The following is a 20,847-nucleotide window of genomic DNA, read 5'->3' on the forward strand; positions in this document are numbered from 1 at the left end:
TTAGGTTGTAGTTAAGATAGTATTTATAGGACTATTTCTCTCTATACCATTTGAATTTCATATACCTTTGACTATTGGATGTTCTTATAGGCACTTTAGTATTGCCAGTGTAACAGTATAGCTTCCGTCCCTCTCCTCGCCGCTACCTGGGCTCGAACCAGGAACACATCGACAACAGCTACCCTCAAAGCATCGTTACCCATCGCTCCACAAAATCCGCGGCCCTTGCAGAGCAAGGGAAACAACTACTCCAAGTCTCAGAGCGAGTGACGTTTGAAACGCTATTAGCGCACACCCAGCTAACTAGCCAGCCATTTCACATCGGTTACACCAGCCATTAGGCTGATAGGCTTGAAGTCATAAACAGCGCTGTGCTTCCGAAGAGCTGCTGTCAAAACGCACTAAAGTGCTGTTTGAATGAATGCTTACGAGCCTGCTGCTGCCTACCATCGCTCAGTCAGACTGCTCTATCAAATCATAGACTTAATTATAACATAATAACACACAGAAATACGAGCCTTTGGTCATTAATATGGTCGAATCCGGAAACTATCATTTCGAAAACAAAACGTTTATTATTTTAGTGAAATATGGAACCGTTCTATATTTTATCTAACGGGTGGCATCCCTAAGTCTAAATATTCTTGTTACATTGCACAACCTTCAATGTTATGTCATAATTATGTAAAATGCTGGCAAATTAGGCGGCCCAAACTGTTGCATATACCCTGACTCTGCGTGCAATGAACGCAAGAAAAGTGACACAATTTCACCTGGTTAATATTGCCTCCTAACCTGGATTTATTTTAGCTAAATATGCAGGTTTAAAAATATATACTTCTGTGTATTGATTTTAAGAAAGGCATTGGTGTTTATGGTTAGGTACAGTCGTCCAACGATTGTGCTTTTTTCGCAAATGCGCTTTTGTTAAATCATCCCCCAGCGTTGCATCGATTATATGCAACGCAGGACACGCTAGATAAACTAGTAATATCATCAACCATGTGTAGTTAACTAGTGATGATTGATTGTTTTTTATAAGATAAGTTTAATGCTAGCTAGCAACTTACCTTGGCTTCTACTGCAGCCGCGTAACAGGCAGGCTCCTCGTGGAGTGCAATGAGAGGCAGGTGGTTAGAGCGTTGGACTAGTTAACTGTAAGGTTGCAAGATTGGATCCCCCGAGCTGACAAGGTGAAAATCTGTCGTTCTGCGCCTGAACAGGGCAGTTCACCCACCGTTCCTAGGCCGTCATTGAAAATAAGTGTCATTGAAAATAAATAATGGGTTCTTAACTGACTTTTTTTTTTTATCGGCAAAATATATATATATATATATATATATATATTTTTTTTTTTAATTGGCAAAATCGCCACCCAAAAATACCGATTTCCGATTGTTATGAACACTTGAAATCGGCCCTAATTAATTGGCCATTCCGATTGATTGGTCGATCTCTAATCAGTATTTACATGAGGGTATTAGGAGATCTCTAAAGTACTGCCATCAGTATTTACATGAGGATGTTAGATCTCTAAAGTACTGCCATCAGTATTTACATGAGGATGTTAGATCTCTAAAGTACTGCCATCAGTATTTACATGAGGATGTTAGATCTCTAAAGTACTGCCATCAGTATTTACATGAGGGTATTAGATCTCTAAAGTACTGCCATCAGTATTTACATGAGGGTGTTAGGAGATCTCTAAAGTACTGCCATCAGTATTTACATGAGGATGTTAGATCTCTAAAGTACTGCCATCAGTATTTACATGAGGGTATTAGGAGATCTCTAAAGTACTGCCATCAGTATTTACATGAGGATGTTAGATCTCTAAAGTACTGCCATCAGTATTTACATGAGGGTGTTAGATCTCTAAAGTACTGCCATTAGTATTTACATGAGGATGTTAGATCTCTAAAGTACTGCCGTCAGTATTTACATGAGGGTATTACGAGATCTCTAAAGTACTGCCGTCAGTATTTACATGAGGGTATTACGAGATCTCTAAAGTACTGCCGTCAGTATTTACATGAGGGTGTTAGATCTCTAAAGTACTGCCATTAGTATTTACATGAGGATGTTAGATCTCTAAAGTACTGCCGTCAGTATTTACATGAGGGTGTTAGATCTCTAAAGTACTGCCATTAGTATTTACATGAGGATGTTAGATCTCTAAAGTACTGCCGTCAGTATTTACATGAGGATGTTAGATCTCTAAAGTACTGCCGTCAGTATTTACATGAGGATGTTAGATCTCTAAAGTACTGCCGTCAGTATTTACATGAGGGTGTTAGATCTCTAAAGTACTGCCATTAGTATTTACATGAGGATGTTAGATCTCTAAAGTACTGCCATCAGTATTTACATGAGGATGTTAGATCTCTAAAGTACTGCCGTCAGTATTTACATGAGGATGTTAGATCTCTAAAGTACTGCCGTCAGTATTTACATGAGGGTGTTAGATCTCTAAAGTACTGCCATTAGTATTTACATGAGGATGTTAGATCTCTAAAGTACTGCCGTCAGTATTTACATGAGGGTGTTAGATCTCTAAAGTACTGCCGTCAGTATTTACATGAGGATGTTAGATCTCTAAAGTACTGCCGTCAGTATTTACATGAGGGTATTACGAGATCTCTAAAGTACTGCCATCAGTATTTACATGAGGGTGTTAGATCTCTAAAGTACTGCCGTCAGTATTTACATGAGGGTGTTAGATCTCTAAAGTACTGCCGGCAGTATTTACATGAGGGTGTTAGATCTCTAAAGTACTGCCATCAGTATTTACATGAGGGTATTAGGAGATCTCTAAAGTACTGCCGTCAGTATTTACATGAGGGTGTTAGATCTCTAAAGTACTGCCATCAGTATTTACATGAGGATGTTAGATCTCTAAAGTACTGCCATCAGTATTTACATGAGGGTGTTAGATCTCTAAAGTACTGCCATCAGTATTTACATGAGGATGTTAGATCTCTAAAGTACTGCCATCAGTATTTACATGAGGGTATTAGGAGATCTCTAAAGTACTGCCATCAGTATTTACATGAGGGTGTTAGATCTCTAAAGTACTGCCATCAGTATTTACATGAGGGTGTTAGATCTCTAAAGTACTGCCATCAGTATTTACATGAGGATGTTAGATCTCTAAAGTACTGCCATCAGTATTTACATGAGGGTATTAGGAGATCTCTAAAGTACTGCCATCAGTATTTACATGAGGGTGTTAGATCTCTAAAGTACTGCCATCAGTATTTACATGAGGGTGTTAGGAGATCTCTAAAGTACTGCCATCAGTATTTACATGAGGGTGTTAGATCTCTAAAGTACTGCCATCAGTATTTACATGAGGGTGTTAGATCTCTAAAGTACTGCCATCAGTATTTACATGAGGGTGTTAGATCTCTAAAGTACTGCCATCAGTATTTACATGAGGATGTTAGATCTCTAAAGTACTGCCATCAGTATTTACATGAGGGTGTTAGATCTCTAAAGTACTGCCATCAGTATTTACATGAGGATGTTAGATCTCTAAAGTACTGCCATCAGTATTTACATGAGGGTGTTAGATCTCTAAAGTACTGCCATCAGTATTTACATGAGGGTGTTAGATCTCTAAAGTACTGCCATCAGTATTTACATGAGGATGTTAGATCTCTAAAGTACTGCCATCAGTATTTACATGAGGGTGTTAGATCTCTAAAGTACTGCCATCAGTATTTACATGAGGGTGTTAGATCTCTAAAGTACTGCCATCAGTATTTACATGAGGGTGTTAGATCTCTAAAGTACTGCCATCAGTATTTACATGAGGGTGTTAGATCTCTAAAGTACTGCCGTCAGTATTTACATGAGGGTGTTAGATCTCTAAAGTACTGCCGTCAGACTCTGGTTTGTTTTTACTCAATTTCAGTTGTGCTTCTTTAGCCGTTTTGCCTGAATATATAGTTGATGTTTTTACTGCTAGATTGATGCCTTCTTCACTGTGAGTGAATGTTTGCCTGAATATATAGTGGATGTTTTTACTGCTAGATTGATGCCTTCTTCACTGTGAGTGAATGTTTGCCTGAATATATAGTTGATGTTTTTACTGCTAGATTGATGGCTTCTTTACTGTGAGTGAATGTTTGCCTGAATATATAGTTGATGTTTTTACTGCTAGATTGATGCCTTCTTTACTGTGAGTGAATGTGGTATCCAGTTGCTGTCTGGTTTCTTCTGTGCTGTTTTGGGCTCATCTGTATGAATGTCTGATGTTGTACAGCTTACTGGGCTGTGAATGTCTGATGTTGTTCAGCTTACTGGGCTGTGAATGTGTGGTTGTTTCCATGTCTGTTATTTTGAGGAACAACGTAATTCGGCTGTGATCAGATGTTTTTATTGACAGAGCTGTATTTCTGTGATGGCACAAGTTCCTCTCTGTAGCCTGTGGGACAGTGAGTTACGATGTCAGCCTTACACCATGTCTCCTGCAGAATGATGACGTCAACATCTTGACCATTTTCTCGTAAACTCCAGTGCTAAACTCTTCAGTCCAAAGGTTGATGAGTTTAGGCCCTGAATGTTCCACATGTTAACTGATAGTGATTTCATGTTGCAGAAAGAAAGAATAGCAGTCAGAAAGACAGTAACTACTGAGTTGTTAAGAGTGATCAACAGGACAGTCCAAAATATACTAACTGCTGAGTGATCAGCTACTCTGATTTGATTTGATTTGATCAGCTGAGTGCTGCTGAGTGATCAACAGGAGTAGGGGTTAGAGAGTAGGGGTTATAGAGTAGGGTCTAGAGAGTAGGGTCTAGAGAGTAGAGAGTAGGAGCTAGAGATTAGGGGCTAGAGAGTAGAGAGTAGGAGCTAGAGATTAGCGGCTAGAGAGTAGAGAGTAGGAGCTAGAGATTAGCGGCTAGAGAGTAGAGAGTAGAGAGTAGGGGTTAGAGAGTAGGGGTTAGAGAGTAGGGGTTGGAGAGTAGAGAGTAGGGGTTAGAGAGTAGGGGTTAGAGAGTAGGGGTTAGAGAGTAGAGAGTAGGGGTTAGAGAGTAGGGGTTAGAGAGTAGGGGTTAGAGAGTAGGAGCTAGAGATTAGGGGCTAGAGAGTAGAGAGTAGGAGCTAGAGATTAGCGGCTAGAGAGTAGGGGTTAGAGAGTAGGGGTTAGAGAGTAGGGGTTAGAGAGTAGAGAGTAGGGGTTAGAGAGTAGGGGTTAGAGAGTAGGGGTTAGAGAGTAGAGAGTAGGGGTTCTGAATAACTCAGTAGTTACTGTATTTCGGACTGTCTTGTTTATCTCTATCTCTCTGAACAACTCAGTTACTGTATTTTGGACTGTCTTGTTCATCTCTATCTCTCTGAAGAACTCAGTAGTTACTGTATTTTGGACTGTCTTGTTTATCTCTCTGAACAACTCAGTAGTTACTGTATTTTGGACTGTCTTGTTCATCTCTATCTCTCTGAACAACTCAGTAGTTACTGTATTTCGGACTGTCTTGTTTATCTCTCTGAACAACTCAGTAGTTACTGTATTTTGGACTGTCTTGTTCATCTCTATCTCTCTGAACAACTCAGTAGTTACTGTATTTTGGACTGTGCTGTTTATCTCTCTGAACAACTCAGTAGTTACTGTATTTTGGACTGTCTTGTTTATCTCTGTGAACAACTCAGTAGTTACTGTATTTTGGACTGTCTTGTTTATCTCTCTGAACAACTCAGTAGTTACTGTATTTTGGACTGTCTTGTTTATCTCTCTGAACAACTCAGTAGTTACTGTATTTTGGACTGTCTTGTTCATCTCTATCTCTCTGAACAACTCAGTAGTTACTGTATTTTGGACTGTGCTGTTTATCTCTCTGAACAACTCAGTAGTTACTGTATTTTGGACTGTCTTGTTTATCTCTGTGAACAACTCAGTAGTTACTGTATTTTGGACTGTCTTGTTTATCTCTCTGAACAACTCAGTAGTTACTGTATTTTGGACTGTCTTGTTTATCTCTCTGAACAACTCGGTAGTTACTGTATTTTGGACTGTGCTGTTTATCTCTCTGAACAACTCAGTCGTTACTGTATTTTGGACTGTCTTGTTTATCTCGCTGAACAATTCAGTAGTGAGTAGTTACTGTATTTTGGACTGTCTTGTTTATCTCTCTGAACAACTCAGTAGTTACTGTATTTTGGACTGTGTTGTTTATCTCTATCTCTCTGAACAACTCAGTAGTTACTGTATTTTGGATTGTCTTGTTTATCTCTCTGAACAACTCAGCAGTTACTGTATTTTGGACTGTCTTGTTCATCTCTCTGAACAACTCAGTAGTTACTGTATTTTGGTCTGTCTTGTTTATCTCTGTGAACAACTCAGTAGTTACTGTATTTTGGACTGCCTTGTTTATCTCTCTGAACAACACAGTAGTTATTGTATTTTGGACTGGTGTGGGGTAGTAGACTGATGTGGGGTAGTAGACTGGGCCCGGTCCAGTCTGGTAGAGGTGGGTGTCTGGTGTGGGGTAGTAGACTGGGCCCGGGCCAGTCTGGTAGAGGTGGGGGTCTGGTGTGGGGTAGTAGACTGGGCCCGATCCAGTCTGGTAGAGGTGGGGGTCTGGTGTGGGGTAGTAGACTGGGCCCGATCCAGTCTGGTAGAGGTGGGGGTCTGGTGTGGGGTAGTAGACTGGGCCCAGTCCAGTCTGGTAGAGGTGGGGGTCTGGTGTGGGGTAGTAGACTGGGCCCGGGCCAGTCTGGTAGAGGTGGGGGTCTGGTGTGGGGTAGTAGACTGGGCCCGATCCAGTCTGGTAGAGGTGGGGGTCTGGTGTGGGGTAGTAGACTGGGCCCGGTCCAGTCTGGAAGAGGTGGGGGTCTGGTGTGGGGTAGTAGACTGGGCCCGGTCCAGTCTGGTAGAGGTGGTGGTGTTTGTCTACCAAGTGCCACGTCCTTTAGAGACTTGGCAAACATCCCTACTGTCTCCTTCCTCAGGTGGGTGGTCGTGCAGATGCTCTGGGGTGATTGTTGGGTGGTGAGCAACGTGTACGTTCTGGAGTAGGCCACACCCTCTGGTACGGGGATGAAAGTCTTTGCAGGGCAGCAGAGTGGAGATGGTGATGTGGGAGTTGGGGAACCGCCCAGATACCCTCTCTGCTGCTCTGTTGACCAGGCTGCCTACTCTCTCCTGCTCCTCTCGCAGGTTGTTGGTGCGGTGTGAATAATAATGTGGCCTGCTGTGCCAAAGTCAGGCTGGGACAGGATGTGGAGTGCATCCTGTGTTTTTTGGGCACCATATTTTGGACACCTCGTGGCGGGAGAAGAGGTTTTCCTTTATGAATTTCCCATTTGAATCAATGAGGATGGCCACATCAGTGGGTTTTACCAGAGTTGTGGGTTTACGATCTGTGGTTGGGGTACACAGGGTCTGTGTACATGGAGGGGTGTCTGTGTGTGGCTGGGATACACAGGGTCTGTGTACATGGAGGGGGGGGCTGCTCCTTCAGCTCAGTAACCCATACCTCTAACAGAGCCAGCCTGTCTCTCAGCAGGCTGGAGGTGGTGTAGCTGGGGGGCTGCTCCTTCAGCTCAGTAACCCATACCTCTAACAGAGCCAGCCTGTCTCTCAGCAGTCTGGAGGTGGTCATGGCTCTGGTGTTGGTAGGCAGGCAGGGGGGAGGACAGACCTGTTGTGTGGGTCTGGGTTGCTGCTGGTGGTGCCTGAGGGGAGAGGTCGGGGTGCTGTCCTTTTTGGTTTCCTCCATCTATCCCAGGGTGGGGAAGTCCTGCACAACAGAGCTGAGTGCAGCCCCACTGCCCTGGCTGAAATGCCTGGTTACAGTAGTGTGGTCTCTGTCAAATAACAGGTTTGTAACAGTCCTGTTGTGTGAGCAGTCAGCAAACTGGGTTCTCCCTCGGAATTCTGTTGTTAACGTTGATTCTTCCTTTCTCTGATTGGATTTAGACTGGAAATTCCAAGAACAAAACGGGGAGGAAGTCTCTCAGTCTCTGCTAGCGCTGCTAGCCGCCTCAGTGGCCATGTTGCTATGGTTACTACCAGTAAAACAGTTGGAGCTAGCCAGTAAGCTAATTGACAATATGAATGTAGCTATCTAGACAGGTCTTTTAACTCACACTCTCTGTCAATCCTTTCCTCCTGTATTGATCTTCAATTGTACCATTTGACTAATTTCATCTCGTTAATTTCACTCTTAACCAACATAAAGTTAGAAAGAGTTGTTCTTCTGCGTTACTGCCTCTATCTCTCTCAATCAGATAGTGTTGCAGAGCTCTGTAATGTTTATTTCCATCAAGTCTGTTTACTTCTCTGATATATACTGACACCCTATCCCAAATCTACCTCCTGACCCCTAATCTCCAACCGCTACTCTCTAACCCCTACTCTCTAACCCCTAATCTCTAACCTCTACTCTCTAACCGCTACTCTCTACTCTCTAACCGCTACTCTCTAACCTCTACTCTCTAACCTCTACTCTCTAACCGCTACTCTCTAACCCCTACTCTCTAACCCCTACTCTCTAACCGCTACTCTCTAACCTCTACTCTCTAACCCCTGCTCTCTAACCGCTACTCTCTAACCCCTACTCTCTACTCTCTAACCCCTACTCTCCAACCCCTACTCTCTAACCCCTACTCTCTAACCGCTACTCTCTAACCCTTACTCTCCAACCGCTACTCTCTAACCCCTACTCTCTAACCCCTACTCTCTAACCGCTACTCTCTAACCCCTACTCTCCAACCCCTACTCTCTAACCCCTACTCTCTAACCCTTACTCTCCAACCGCTACTCTCTAACCTCTACTCTCTAAACCCTACTCTCTAACACCTGCTCTCTAACCCCTACTCTCTAACCCCTACTCTCTAACCTCTACTCTCCAACCGCTACTCTCCAACCGCTACTCTCTAACCCCTACTCTCCAACCCCTAATCTCCAACCGCTACTCTCTAACCCCTACTCTCTAACCCCTACTCTCTAACCCCTACTCTCTAACCCCTACTCTCTAACCCCTACTCTCTAACCCCTACTCTCTAACCCCTACTCTCCAACCCCTACTCTCTACTCTCTAACCCCTACTCTCTAACCCCTACTCTCTAGCCCCTACTCTCTAACCCCTACTCTCTACTCTCTAACCCCTACTCTCTAACCCCTACTCTCTAGCCCCTACTCTCTACTCTCCAACCCCTACTCTCTACACTCTAACCCCTACTCTCTACTCTCCAACCCCTACTCTCTAACCCCTACTCTCTAACCCCTGCTCTCTACTCTCCAACCCCTACTCTCTAACCCCTGCTCTCTAACCCCTACTCTCTAACCCCTACTCTCTAACCCCTACTCTCCAACCCCTACTCTCCAACCGCTACTCTCTAACCTCTACTCTCCAACCCCTAATCTCCAACTGCTACTCTCTAACCCCTACTCTCTAACCTCTACTCTCCAACCGCTACTCTCCAACCGCTACTCTCTAACCCCTACTCTCCAACCCCTAATCTCCAACCGCTACTCTCTAACCCCTACTCTCTAACCCCTACTCTCTAACCCCTACTCTCTAACCCCTACTCTCTAACCCCTACTCTCCAACCCCTAATCTCCAACCGCTACTCTCTAACCCCTACTCTCCAACCCCTACTCTCTAACCCCTACTCTCTAACCCCTACTCTCTAACCCCTACTCTCTAACCCCTACTCTCTAACCCCTACTCTCCAACCCCTACTCTCTACTCTCTAACCCCTACTCTCTAACCCCTACTCTCTAGCCCCTACTCTCTAACCCCTACTCTCTACTCTCTAACCCCTACTCTCTAACCCCTACTCTCTAGCCCCTACTCTCTACTCTCCAACCCCTACTCTCTACACTCTAACCCCTACTCTCTACTCTCCAACCCCTACTCTCTAACCCCTACTCTCTAACCCCTGCTCTCTACTCTCCAACCCCTACTCTCTAACCCCTACTCTCCAACCCCTACTCTCTACTCTCCAACCCCTACTCTCTAACCCCTACTCTCTAACCCCTACTCTCTACTCTCCAACCCCTACTCTCTAACCCCTACTCTCTAACCCCTGCTCTCTACTCTCCAACCCCTACTCTCTAACCCCTACTCTCCAACCCCTACTCTCTACTCTCCAACCCCTACTCTCCAACCCCTACTCTCTAACCCCTACTCTCCAACCCCTACTCTCTACTCTCTAACCCCTACTCTCTAACCCCTACTCTCTAACCCCTACTCTCTACTCTCCAACCCCTACTCTCTAACCCCTACTCTCTAACCCCTGCTCTCTACTCTCCAACCCCTACTCTCTAACCCCTACTCTCCAACCCCTACTCTCTACTCTCCAACCCCTACTCTCTAACCCCTACTCTCCAACCCCTGCTCTCTACTCTCTAACCCCTACTCTCTACACTCTAACCCCTACTCTCTACTCTCTAACCCCTACTCTCTAACCCCTACTCTCCAACCCCTGCTCTCTACTCTCTAACCCCTACTCTCTACACTCTAACCCCTACTCTCTACTCTCTAACCCCTACTCTCTAACCCCTACTCTCTAACCCCTACTCTCTAACCCCTACTCTCTAACCCCTACTCTCTAACCCCTACTCTCCAACCCCTACTCTCTACTCTCTAACCCCTACTCTCCAACCCCTACTCTCTACACTCTAACCCCTACTCTCTACTCTCTAACCCCTACTCTCTAACCCCTACTCTCTACTCTCTAACCCCTACTCTCCAACCCCTACTCTCTAACCCCTACTCTCTAACCCCTACTCTCTAACCACTACTCTCTAACCCCTACTCTCTAACCCCTACTCTCTAACCCCTACTCTCTAACCCCTACTCTCTACTCTCTAACCCCTACTCTCTAACCCCTACTCTCTAGCCCCTACTCTCTAACCCCTACTCTCTACTCTCTAACCCCTACTCTCTAACCCCTACTCTCTAGCCCCTACTCTCTACTCTCCAACCCCTACTCTCTACACTCTAACCCCTACTCTCTACTCTCCAACCCCTACTCTCTAACCCCTACTCTCTAACCCCTGCTCTCTACTCTCCAACCCCTACTCTCTAACCCCTGCTCTCTAACCCCTACTCTCTAACCCCTACTCTCTAACCCCTACTCTCCAACCCCTACTCTCCAACCGCTACTCTCTAACCTCTACTCTCCAACCCCTAATCTCCAACCGCTACTCTCTAACCCCTACTCTCTAACCTCTACTCTCCAACCGCTACTCTCCAACCGCTACTCTCTAACCCCTACTCTCCAACCCCTAATCTCCAACCGCTACTCTCTAACCCCTACTCTCTAACCCCTACTCTCTAACCCCTACTCTCTAACCCCTACTCTCTAACCCCTAATCTCCAACCCCTAATCTCCAACCGCTACTCTCTAACCCCTACTCTCCAACCCCTACTCTCTAACCCCTACTCTCTAACCCCTACTCTCTAACCCCTACTCTCTAACCCCTACTCTCCAACCCCTACTCTCTACTCTCTAACCCCTACTCTCTAACCCCTACTCTCTAACCCCTACTCTCTACTCTCTAACCCCTACTCTCTAACCCCTACTCTCTAGCCCCTACTCTCTACTCTCCAACCCCTACTCTCTACACTCTAACCCCTACTCTCTACTCTCCAACCCCTACTCTCTAACCCCTACTCTCTAACCCCTACTCTCTAGCCCCTACTCTCTACTCTCCAACCCCTACTCTCTACACTCTAACCCCTACTCTCTACTCTCCAACCCCTACTCTCTAACCCCTACTCTCTAACCCCTGCTCTCTACTCTCCAACCCCTACTCTCTAACCCCTGCTCTCTAACCCCTACTCTCTAACCCCTACTCTCTAACCCCTACTCTCCAACCCCTACTCTCCAACCGCTACTCTCTAACCTCTACTCTCCAACCCCTAATCTCCAACCGCTACTCTCTAACCCCTACTCTCTAACCTCTACTCTCCAACCGCTACTCTCCAACCGCTACTCTCTAACCCCTACTCTCCAACCCCTAATCTCCAACCGCTACTCTCTAACCCCTACTCTCTAACCCCTACTCTCTAACCCCTACTCTCTAACCCCTACTCTCTAACCCCTAATCTCCAACCCCTAATCTCCAACCGCTACTCTCTAACCCCTACTCTCCAACCCCTACTCTCTAACCCCTACTCTCTAACCCCTACTCTCTAACCCCTACTCTCTAACCCCTACTCTCTAACCCCTACTCTCCAACCCCTACTCTCTACTCTCTAACCCCTACTCTCTAACCCCTACTCTCTAGCCCCTACTCTCTAACCCCTACTCTCTACTCTCTAACCCCTACTCTCTAGCCCCTACTCTCTACTCTCCAACCCCTACTCTCTACACTCTAACCCCTACTCTCTACTCTCCAACCCCTACTCTCTAACCCCTACTCTCTAACCCCTGCTCTCTACTCTCCAACCCCTACTCTCTAACCCCTACTCTCCAACCCCTACTCTCTACTCTCCAACCCCTACTCTCTAACCCCTACTCTCTAACCCCTACTCTCTACTCTCCAACCCCTACTCTCTAACCCCTACTCTCTAACCCCTGCTCTCTACTCTCTAACCCCTACTCTCTAACCCCTACTCTCCAACCCCTACTCTCTACTCTCCAACCCCTACTCTCCAACCCCTACTCTCTAACCCCTACTCTCCAACCCCTACTCTCTACTCTCTAACCCCTACTCTCTAACCCCTACTCTCTAACCCCTACTCTCTACTCTCTAACCCCTTCTCTCCAACCCCTACTCTCTACTCTCTAACCCCTACTCTCTACTCTCTAACCCCTACTCTCTACTCTCTAACCCCTACTCTCTACTCTCTAACCCCTACTCTCTACTCTCCAACCCCTACTCTCTACTCTCTAACCCCTACTCTCTACTCTCTAACCCCTACTCTCTACTCTCTAACCCCTACTCTCTACTCTCTAACCCCTACTCTCTATCTCTAAACCCTACTCTCTAAACCCTACTCTCTACTCTCTACTCTCTACTCTCTAACCCCTACTCTCTAACCCCTACTCTCTAACCCCTACTCTCTAACCCCTACTCTCTAACCCCTACTCTCTAACCCCTACTCTCTACTCTCTAACCCCTACTCTCCAACCCCTACTCTCTACACTCTAACCCCTACTCTCTACTCTCTAACCCCTACTCTCTAACCCCTACTCTCTACTCTCTAACCCCTACTCTCTAACCCCTACTCTCTAACCCCTACTCTCTAACCCCTACTCTCTACTCTCTAACCCCTTCTCTCCAACCCCTACTCTCTACTCTCTAACCCCTACTCTCTACTCTCTAACCCCTACTCTCTACTCTCTAACCCCTACTCTCTACTCTCTAACCCCTACTCTCTACTCTCCAACCCCTACTCTCTACTCTCTAACCCCTACTCTCTACTCTCTAACCCCTACTCTCTACTCTCTAACCCCTACTCTCTACTCTCTAACCCCTACTCTCTATCTCTAAACCCTACTCTCTAAACCCTACTCTCTACTCTCTACTCTCTAACCCCTACTTTCTAGCCACTACTCTCTACTCTCCAACCCCTACTCTCTAACCCCTACTCTATACTCTCTAACCCCTACTCTCTACTCTCCAACCCCTACTCTCTAACCCCTACTCTCCAACCCCTGCTCTCTACTCTCTAACCCCTACTCTCTAACCCCTACTCTCTACTCTCTAACCCATACTCTATACTCTCTAACCCCTACTCTCTACTCTCTAACCCCTACTCTATACTCTCTAACCCCTACTCTCTACTCTCTAATCCCTACTCTCTACTCTCCAACCCCTACTCTCTAACCCCTACTCTCTACTCTCTAACCCCTACTCTCTAACCTCTACTCTCCAACCGCTACTCTCCAAACGCTACTCTCTAACCCCTACTCTCTAACCCCTACTCTCTAACCCCTACTCTCTAACCCCTACTCTCCAACCCCTACTCTCTAACCCCTACTCTCTACTCTCTAACCCCTACTCTCTAGGCCATCCTCTCTTCCCCCTACTGTCTATCCCCTACTCTCTAACCCCTACTCTCTAACCCCTACTCTCTAACCCCTACTCTCTAACCCCTACTCTCCAACCCCTACTCTCTAACCCCTACTCTCTACTCTCTAAACCCTACTCTCTAACCCCTACTCTCTAACCCCTACTCTTTAGGTTGGCACTGTTACCTTGTGGTGACGTTTCCACTCGGTATGTAGCATCAGCTTCCCCTCCCCAATCCTTAACACCACGTCACAGTTTTACCAGTGTGTTCCTACCCTTGTCTGTTTCCTAGGGTGATTACATGGAGGACCGAGAACTATGTCCCCATGGTGACGACGTCACCGCAGGATATGATGTCATCCTGTGTCTGGGCGTGACCAAGTGGGTCCAACTGCACGGTGGCGACGGGGGCGTGGTCAGAATGTTCAGACAGATCTATACACACCTACGACCAGGTGGCATTCTCCTCCTGGAACCACAACCCTGGAGCTCCTACTGCCGCAGCAAGAACATCACGGTACACACACACCACGGAACACACACACCACGGTACACACACACCACGGAACACACACACCACGGAACACACACACCACGGTACACACACACCCCGGTACACACACATCACGGTACACACACACCACGGTACACACACACCACGGTACACACACCACGGAACACACACACCACGGTACACACACACCACGGAACACACACACCACGGTACACACACACCACGGAACACACACACCACGGTACACACACACCACGGTACACACACACCACGGAACACACACAACACGGTACACACACACCACGGAACACACACACCACGGTACACACACACCACGGAACACACACACCACGGTACACACACACCACGGTACACACACACCACGGTACACACACACCACGGTACACACACACCACGGTACACACACACCACGGAACACACACACCACGGTACACACACACCACGGAACACACACACCACGGTACACACACACCACGGAACACACACACCACGGTACACACACACCACGGTACACACACACCACGGAACACACACACCACGGTACACACACACCACGGAACACACACACCACGGTACACACACACCACGGTACACACACACCACGGTACACACACACCACGGTACACACACACCACGGAACACACACACCACGGTACACACACACCACGGTACACACACACCACGGTACACACACACCACTGTGCACACATACCACGGAACACACACACCACGGTACACACACACCACGGAACACACACACCACGGTACACACACACCACGGAACACACACACCACGGTACACACACACCACGGTACACACACACCACGGTACACACACACCACGGTACACACACACCACGGTGCACACAAATCAAATCAAATCAAATTTATTTATATAGCCCTTCGTACATCAGCTGATATCTCAAAGTGCTGTACAGAAACCCAGCCTAAAACCCCAAACAGCAAGCAATGCAGGTGTAGAAGCACGGTGGCTAGGAAAAACTCCCTAGAAAGGCCAAAACCTAGGAAGAAACCTAGAGAGGAACCAGGCTATGTGGGATGGCCAGTCCTCTTCTGGCTGTGCCGGGTGGAGATTATAACAGAACATGGTCAAGATGTTCAAATGTTCATAAATGACCAGCATGGTCGAATAATAATAAGGCAGAACAGTTGAAACTGGAGCAGCAGCACAGTCAGGTGGACTGGGGACAGCAAGGAGTCATCATGTCAGGTATTCCTGGGGCATGGTCCTAGGGCTCAGGTCCTCCGAGAGAGAGAAAGAAAGAGAGAATTAGAGAGAGCATATGTGGGATGGCCAGTCCTCTTCTGGCTGTGCCGGGTGGAGATTATAACAGAACATTGCCAAGATGTTCAAATGTTCATAAATGATCAGCATGGTCGAATAATAATAAGGCAGAACAGTTGAAACTGGAGCAGCAGCACGGCCAGGTGGACTGGGGACAGCAAGGAGTCATCATGTCAGGTAGTCCTGGGGCATGGTCCTAGGGCTCAGGTCCTCCGAGAGAGAGAAAGAGAGAAGGAGAGAATTAGAGAACGCACACTTAGATTCACACAGGACACCGAATAGGACAGGAGAAGTACTCCAGATATAACAAACTGACCCTAGCCCCCCCGACACATAAACTACTGCAGCATAAATACTGGAGGCTGAGACACACACGCCACGGAACACACACGCCACGGTGCACACACCACAGAATACACACACACACCATTACGGTACACACACACACACCATCACAGTACACACACACACCACGGAACACACACACACCATCACGGTACACACACACACCATCACGGTACACACACACACCATCACGGTACACACACACACACACCATCACGGTACACACACACCACGGAACACACACACACATCATCACGGTACACACACGCCACGGAACACACACGCCACGGTGCACACACCACAGAATACACACACACACACCATTACGGTACACACACACACACCATCACAGTACACACACACACCACGGAACACACACACACCATCACGGTACACACACACACCATCACGGTACACACACACACCATCACGGTACACACACACACACACCATCACGGTACACACACACACACACCATCACGGTACACACACACCACGGTACACACACACCACGGAACACACACACACATAATCACGGTACACACACACCATGGTACACATACCATCACGGTACACACACACACACACACCATCACGGTACACACACCATCACGGTACACACACACACACACACACCTATCACGGTACACACACACACCTATCACGATACACACACACACACACCTATCACGATACACACACACACACACACCTATCACGGTACACACACACACCTATCACGGTACACACACACACACACACCTATCACGTTACACACACACACACACCTATCACGGTACACACACACACACCTATCATGGTACACACACACACACACACCTATCATGGTACACACACACACACACACACACACCATCACAGTACACACACACACACACCATCACAGAACACACACACACACCTCCACCACGGAACACACACACACACCATCACGGTACACACACACACACACACACCATCACGGTACACACACACAGGGAGCTATATAGACATCAGCTGACTTGAGTCCAGGTTGATCGTACAGGGATCCCAATACCAGGGATCCCAATACCAGGGATCCCAATACCAGGGATCCCAATACCAGGGATCCCAATACCAGGGATCCCAATACCAGTGACCCCAACACCAGGGACCCCGACCCCAGGGACCCCAACACCAGGGACCCCAACCCCAGGGACCCCAACACCAGGGACCCCGACCCCAGGGACCCCGACCCCAGTGACCCCAACACCAGGGACCCCAACACCCGGGACCCCGACCCCAGGGATACCAGGAAGCAGAAAGGTGTTTGGAACTTCTACAGTGTATGACATCAGCATGTGTTGTGTTTCCTAGGAGACGACGTACAGGAACTACTGCGATATCAGACTGAGACCTGACAACTTCTGTTGTTACCTCACCTCTACTGTGGGCTTCACCTGTTACAGACTACTGACTGATACAGGTAACAATGTGTGTGTGTTAACAGTGTGTGTGTGTGTGTTAATAGTGTGTGTGTGTGTGTGTGTTAACAGTGTGGGTATGTGTTAACAGTGTGTGTGTGTGTTAACAGTGTGTGTGTGTGTGTGTTAACAGTGTGTGTGTGTGCGTTAACAGTGTGGGTATGTGTTAACACTGTGTGTGTGTTAACAGTGTGTTAACAGTGTGTGTGTGTGTGTGTGTGTGTGTGTGTTACCAGTGTGTTAACAGTCTGTGTGTGTGTTAACCGTGTGTGTGTGTGTGTGTTAACAGTGTGTGTGTGTTAACAGTGTGTGTGTGTTAACAGTGTCTTAACTGTGTGTGTGTGCTAACAGTGTGTTAACTGTGTGTGTGTGTGTGTGTCTATGTGTGTACTTGTGTTAACTGTGTGTGTGCTTGTGTTAAGTGTGTGTGTGTGTGTGTGCACTTGTGTTAACTGTGTGTGTGTGTGTACTTGTGTTAACTGTGTGTGTGTCTGTGTGTGTGTGTGTGTGTGTGTGTGTCTGTGTGTGTGTGTGCTAACAGTGTGTGTGTGTTTGTCTGTCTGTGCACTTGTGTTAACTGTGTGTGTGTGTGTGTCCCAGGATTCCAGAGGCCAATCTACCTGTTCCACAAAGGCCCCGCCCCCAGGAAGTGACTGGGTCAAGATATGACACGTGAGTGCCGAAGCACCGCAGGAAGTGGACCGCTGCCGAGAGCGCTGCCTGGCTCCATGGAAACAACCGCCCAGCTGGTATGATTGGTGGACGCTCACCACTACCTGAACTCTGGTGGAACGCTCAAACCGTGATTGGATGAGAGGAGCTTCTAATGACTCATAACTGATTGATCAGTCAGGCAGACTGACAAAACTATTAATCAATGATTAGTTAGTCAGCCAGACTGACTGACCAAACTATTAACAGACTGAACTAGAGACTTGTAAACCACACAGTTCACGGCCAGGGCACCCTCCTATCTCTCTCCACTCAGTCATCTGTCTACTGAGACGTGGCGTCCTGGTTGAGCCCTCTGCAGAGCCAGTTTCACCCTCTCTGATTCAACCCCACTGAATGAACAGGGAGCCTGGAGGAGGAAGTAGAAACTAGAACCACAAGGAGCCAAGCGGGGCCTGAGTGTGTGTCTGCCAGTTCTTCTCCAGTGTGTGTACGAGGAGGCATGTTATTATATATATGTGTGTGTGTTTCTGTGTGTATGAGGGAGGTTGTAATTGTGTGTGTGTGTGTGTGTGTGTGTTTCTGTGTGTATGAGGGAGGTTGTAATTGTGTGTGTATGTGTGTGTGTTTCTGTGTGTATGAGGGAGGTTGTAATTGTGTGTGTGTGTGTGTGTTTCTGTGTGAATGAGGGAGGTTGTAATTGTGTGTGTGTGTGTGTGTGTGTTTCTGTGTGTATGAGGGAGGTTGTAATTGTGTGTGTGTGTGTGTTTCTGTGTGTATGAGGGAGGTTGTAATTGTGTGTGTGTGTGTGTGTGTGTGTGTATGTATGTGTGTGTGTGTGTGTGTGTGTGTGTGTGTGTGTGTGTGTGTGTGTGTGTGTTTCTGTGTGTATGAGGGAGGTTGTAATTGTGTGTGTGTGTGTGTGTTTCTGTGTGTATGAGGGAGGTTGTAATTGTGTGTGTGTGTGTGTGTGTTTCTGTGTGTATGAGGGAGGTTGTGTGTGTGTGTGTGTGTGTGTGTGTGTGTGTGTGTGTGTGTGTGTGTGTGTGTGTGTGTGTGTGTGTGTGTGTGTGTGTGTGTGTGTGTGTGTGTGTGTGTGTGTGTGTGTGTCATTAACAAGCTGATGTTTCTTTATAAAAGTGTTCTTCCTAGTGTGTGTTCTGAGAGGTGGGACTTCCTCCCTGCCTAATGAGGTCATTTCCTTCCAGACTCATCCATGTTTTAAACAGTAACCTGCTACAATAAACTGTCTTCTTCTGATCCAGTGTGTGTGTGTGTCAGACCTGTTGTTAAGAACTGCCTCTAGGTACCAGTTTAACGGACCCAGATTATGCCTCGTCCAGAACTAAAAAAACTAATGAAATGGAGAATCTCCAATGAACATACTAGTTACTCTGGACTAGACTTCATCTGGGTCTGAAACCCTAGCTGATATAGACCAGTTCCTCTTTAGTTTCCTCCAACCGCAGGATTTACCTCCATCTCATCACTCAGTGGAATTCTACTTCCCCTGCTGGACATGAAGGTGAACTACAAGGCCCAGTCTTCTACTTCCCCTGCTGGACATGACGGTGAACTACAAGGCCCAGTCTTCTACTTCCCCTGCTGGACATGACGGTGAACTACAAGGCCTAGTCTTCTACTTCCCCTGCTGGACATGACGGTGAACTACAAGGCCCAGTCTTCTACTTCCCCTGCTGGACATGACGGTGAACTACAAGGCCCAGTCTTCTACTTCCCCTGCTGGACATGACGGTGAACTACAAGGCCCAGTCTTCTACTTCCCCTGCTGGACATGACGGTGAACTACAAGGCCTAGTCTTCTACTTCCCCTGCTGGACATGAAGGTGAACTACAAGGCCCAGTCTTCTACTTCCCCTGCTGGACATGAAGGTGAACTACAAGGCCCAGTCTTCTACTCAGGACCCCCAGCTTTGATCATTTCAATCAGCTGTGTAGTACTAGTTCTAGTAGAGGGCAAAAATCAAAATGTGCACCCCTTGGTGTCCATTGAGTTTGGTAGCGATGAACTAGCATCTCCGCCGGCCGCCCCTCCTCCTGCGGCTAACCCCAGGGCAGTGGCGGGGAGCTCTGGCTCGGCGTCGGGGCATGGTGGTGCTAGTTAGCTGTGTGTTTCTCATTGGTTTGTTTGTTATTATGATGCAATAAAGCGTTAGTTTGAAACAACAGTTTGTTTTGATCTGGCCGTGGTCTGGCTGTCTATCAGTAGACCTACTATCTACCTAGCAGCGTTGACTAGTGGCAGGCTGGCAGTGTACAATAGACTGGGTGAGGTCAAACCATAGAGATGACTAGAGGACTCATCTTTATTCCTGTTCCATTATAGCTTCTGTGACAGCATGGGCAGCGTCATTGAGGCTACAACCCATAGGAATCTCCACCCAGTTGACTACTTTAAAATGGTGGAAGCCCTCTATCATTCAAACTGATAGGTAGTTATTTTTTATTAATTGTTTTAGTCATTTCGCAGACGTTCTTCTCCAAAGCGACTTACAGGAGCAATTAGGTTTAAGTGTCTTGGGGATTT

At 47.1% G+C, this 20,847-nt stretch overlaps 1 protein-coding gene across 1 annotated transcript in view; it reads left to right on the forward strand.

Annotated features, from left to right (window-relative positions):
- Window positions 1-19,559, forward strand: part of mepceb (methylphosphate capping enzyme b) — a 30,824-nt gene extending 11,265 nt beyond the window's left edge. The window contains exons 3-5 of the mRNA XM_090214959.1: window positions 14,271-14,495; window positions 17,521-17,629; window positions 18,228-19,559. Of these exons, the coding sequence (XP_090071085.1) occupies window positions 14,271-14,495; window positions 17,521-17,629; window positions 18,228-18,280 (387 nt within the window). The 3' untranslated portion in view covers window positions 18,281-19,559. The remainder of the gene's footprint in view (window positions 1-14,270; window positions 14,496-17,520; window positions 17,630-18,227) is intronic.
- Window positions 19,560-20,847: the final 1,288 nt, after the last annotated feature.

Source organism: Oncorhynchus mykiss, chromosome 21, assembly GCF_057628025.1.
Source record: "Oncorhynchus mykiss isolate SJ-2025 chromosome 21, ASM5762802v1, whole genome shotgun sequence".
NCBI lineage: Eukaryota > Metazoa > Chordata > Actinopteri > Salmoniformes > Salmonidae > Oncorhynchus > Oncorhynchus mykiss.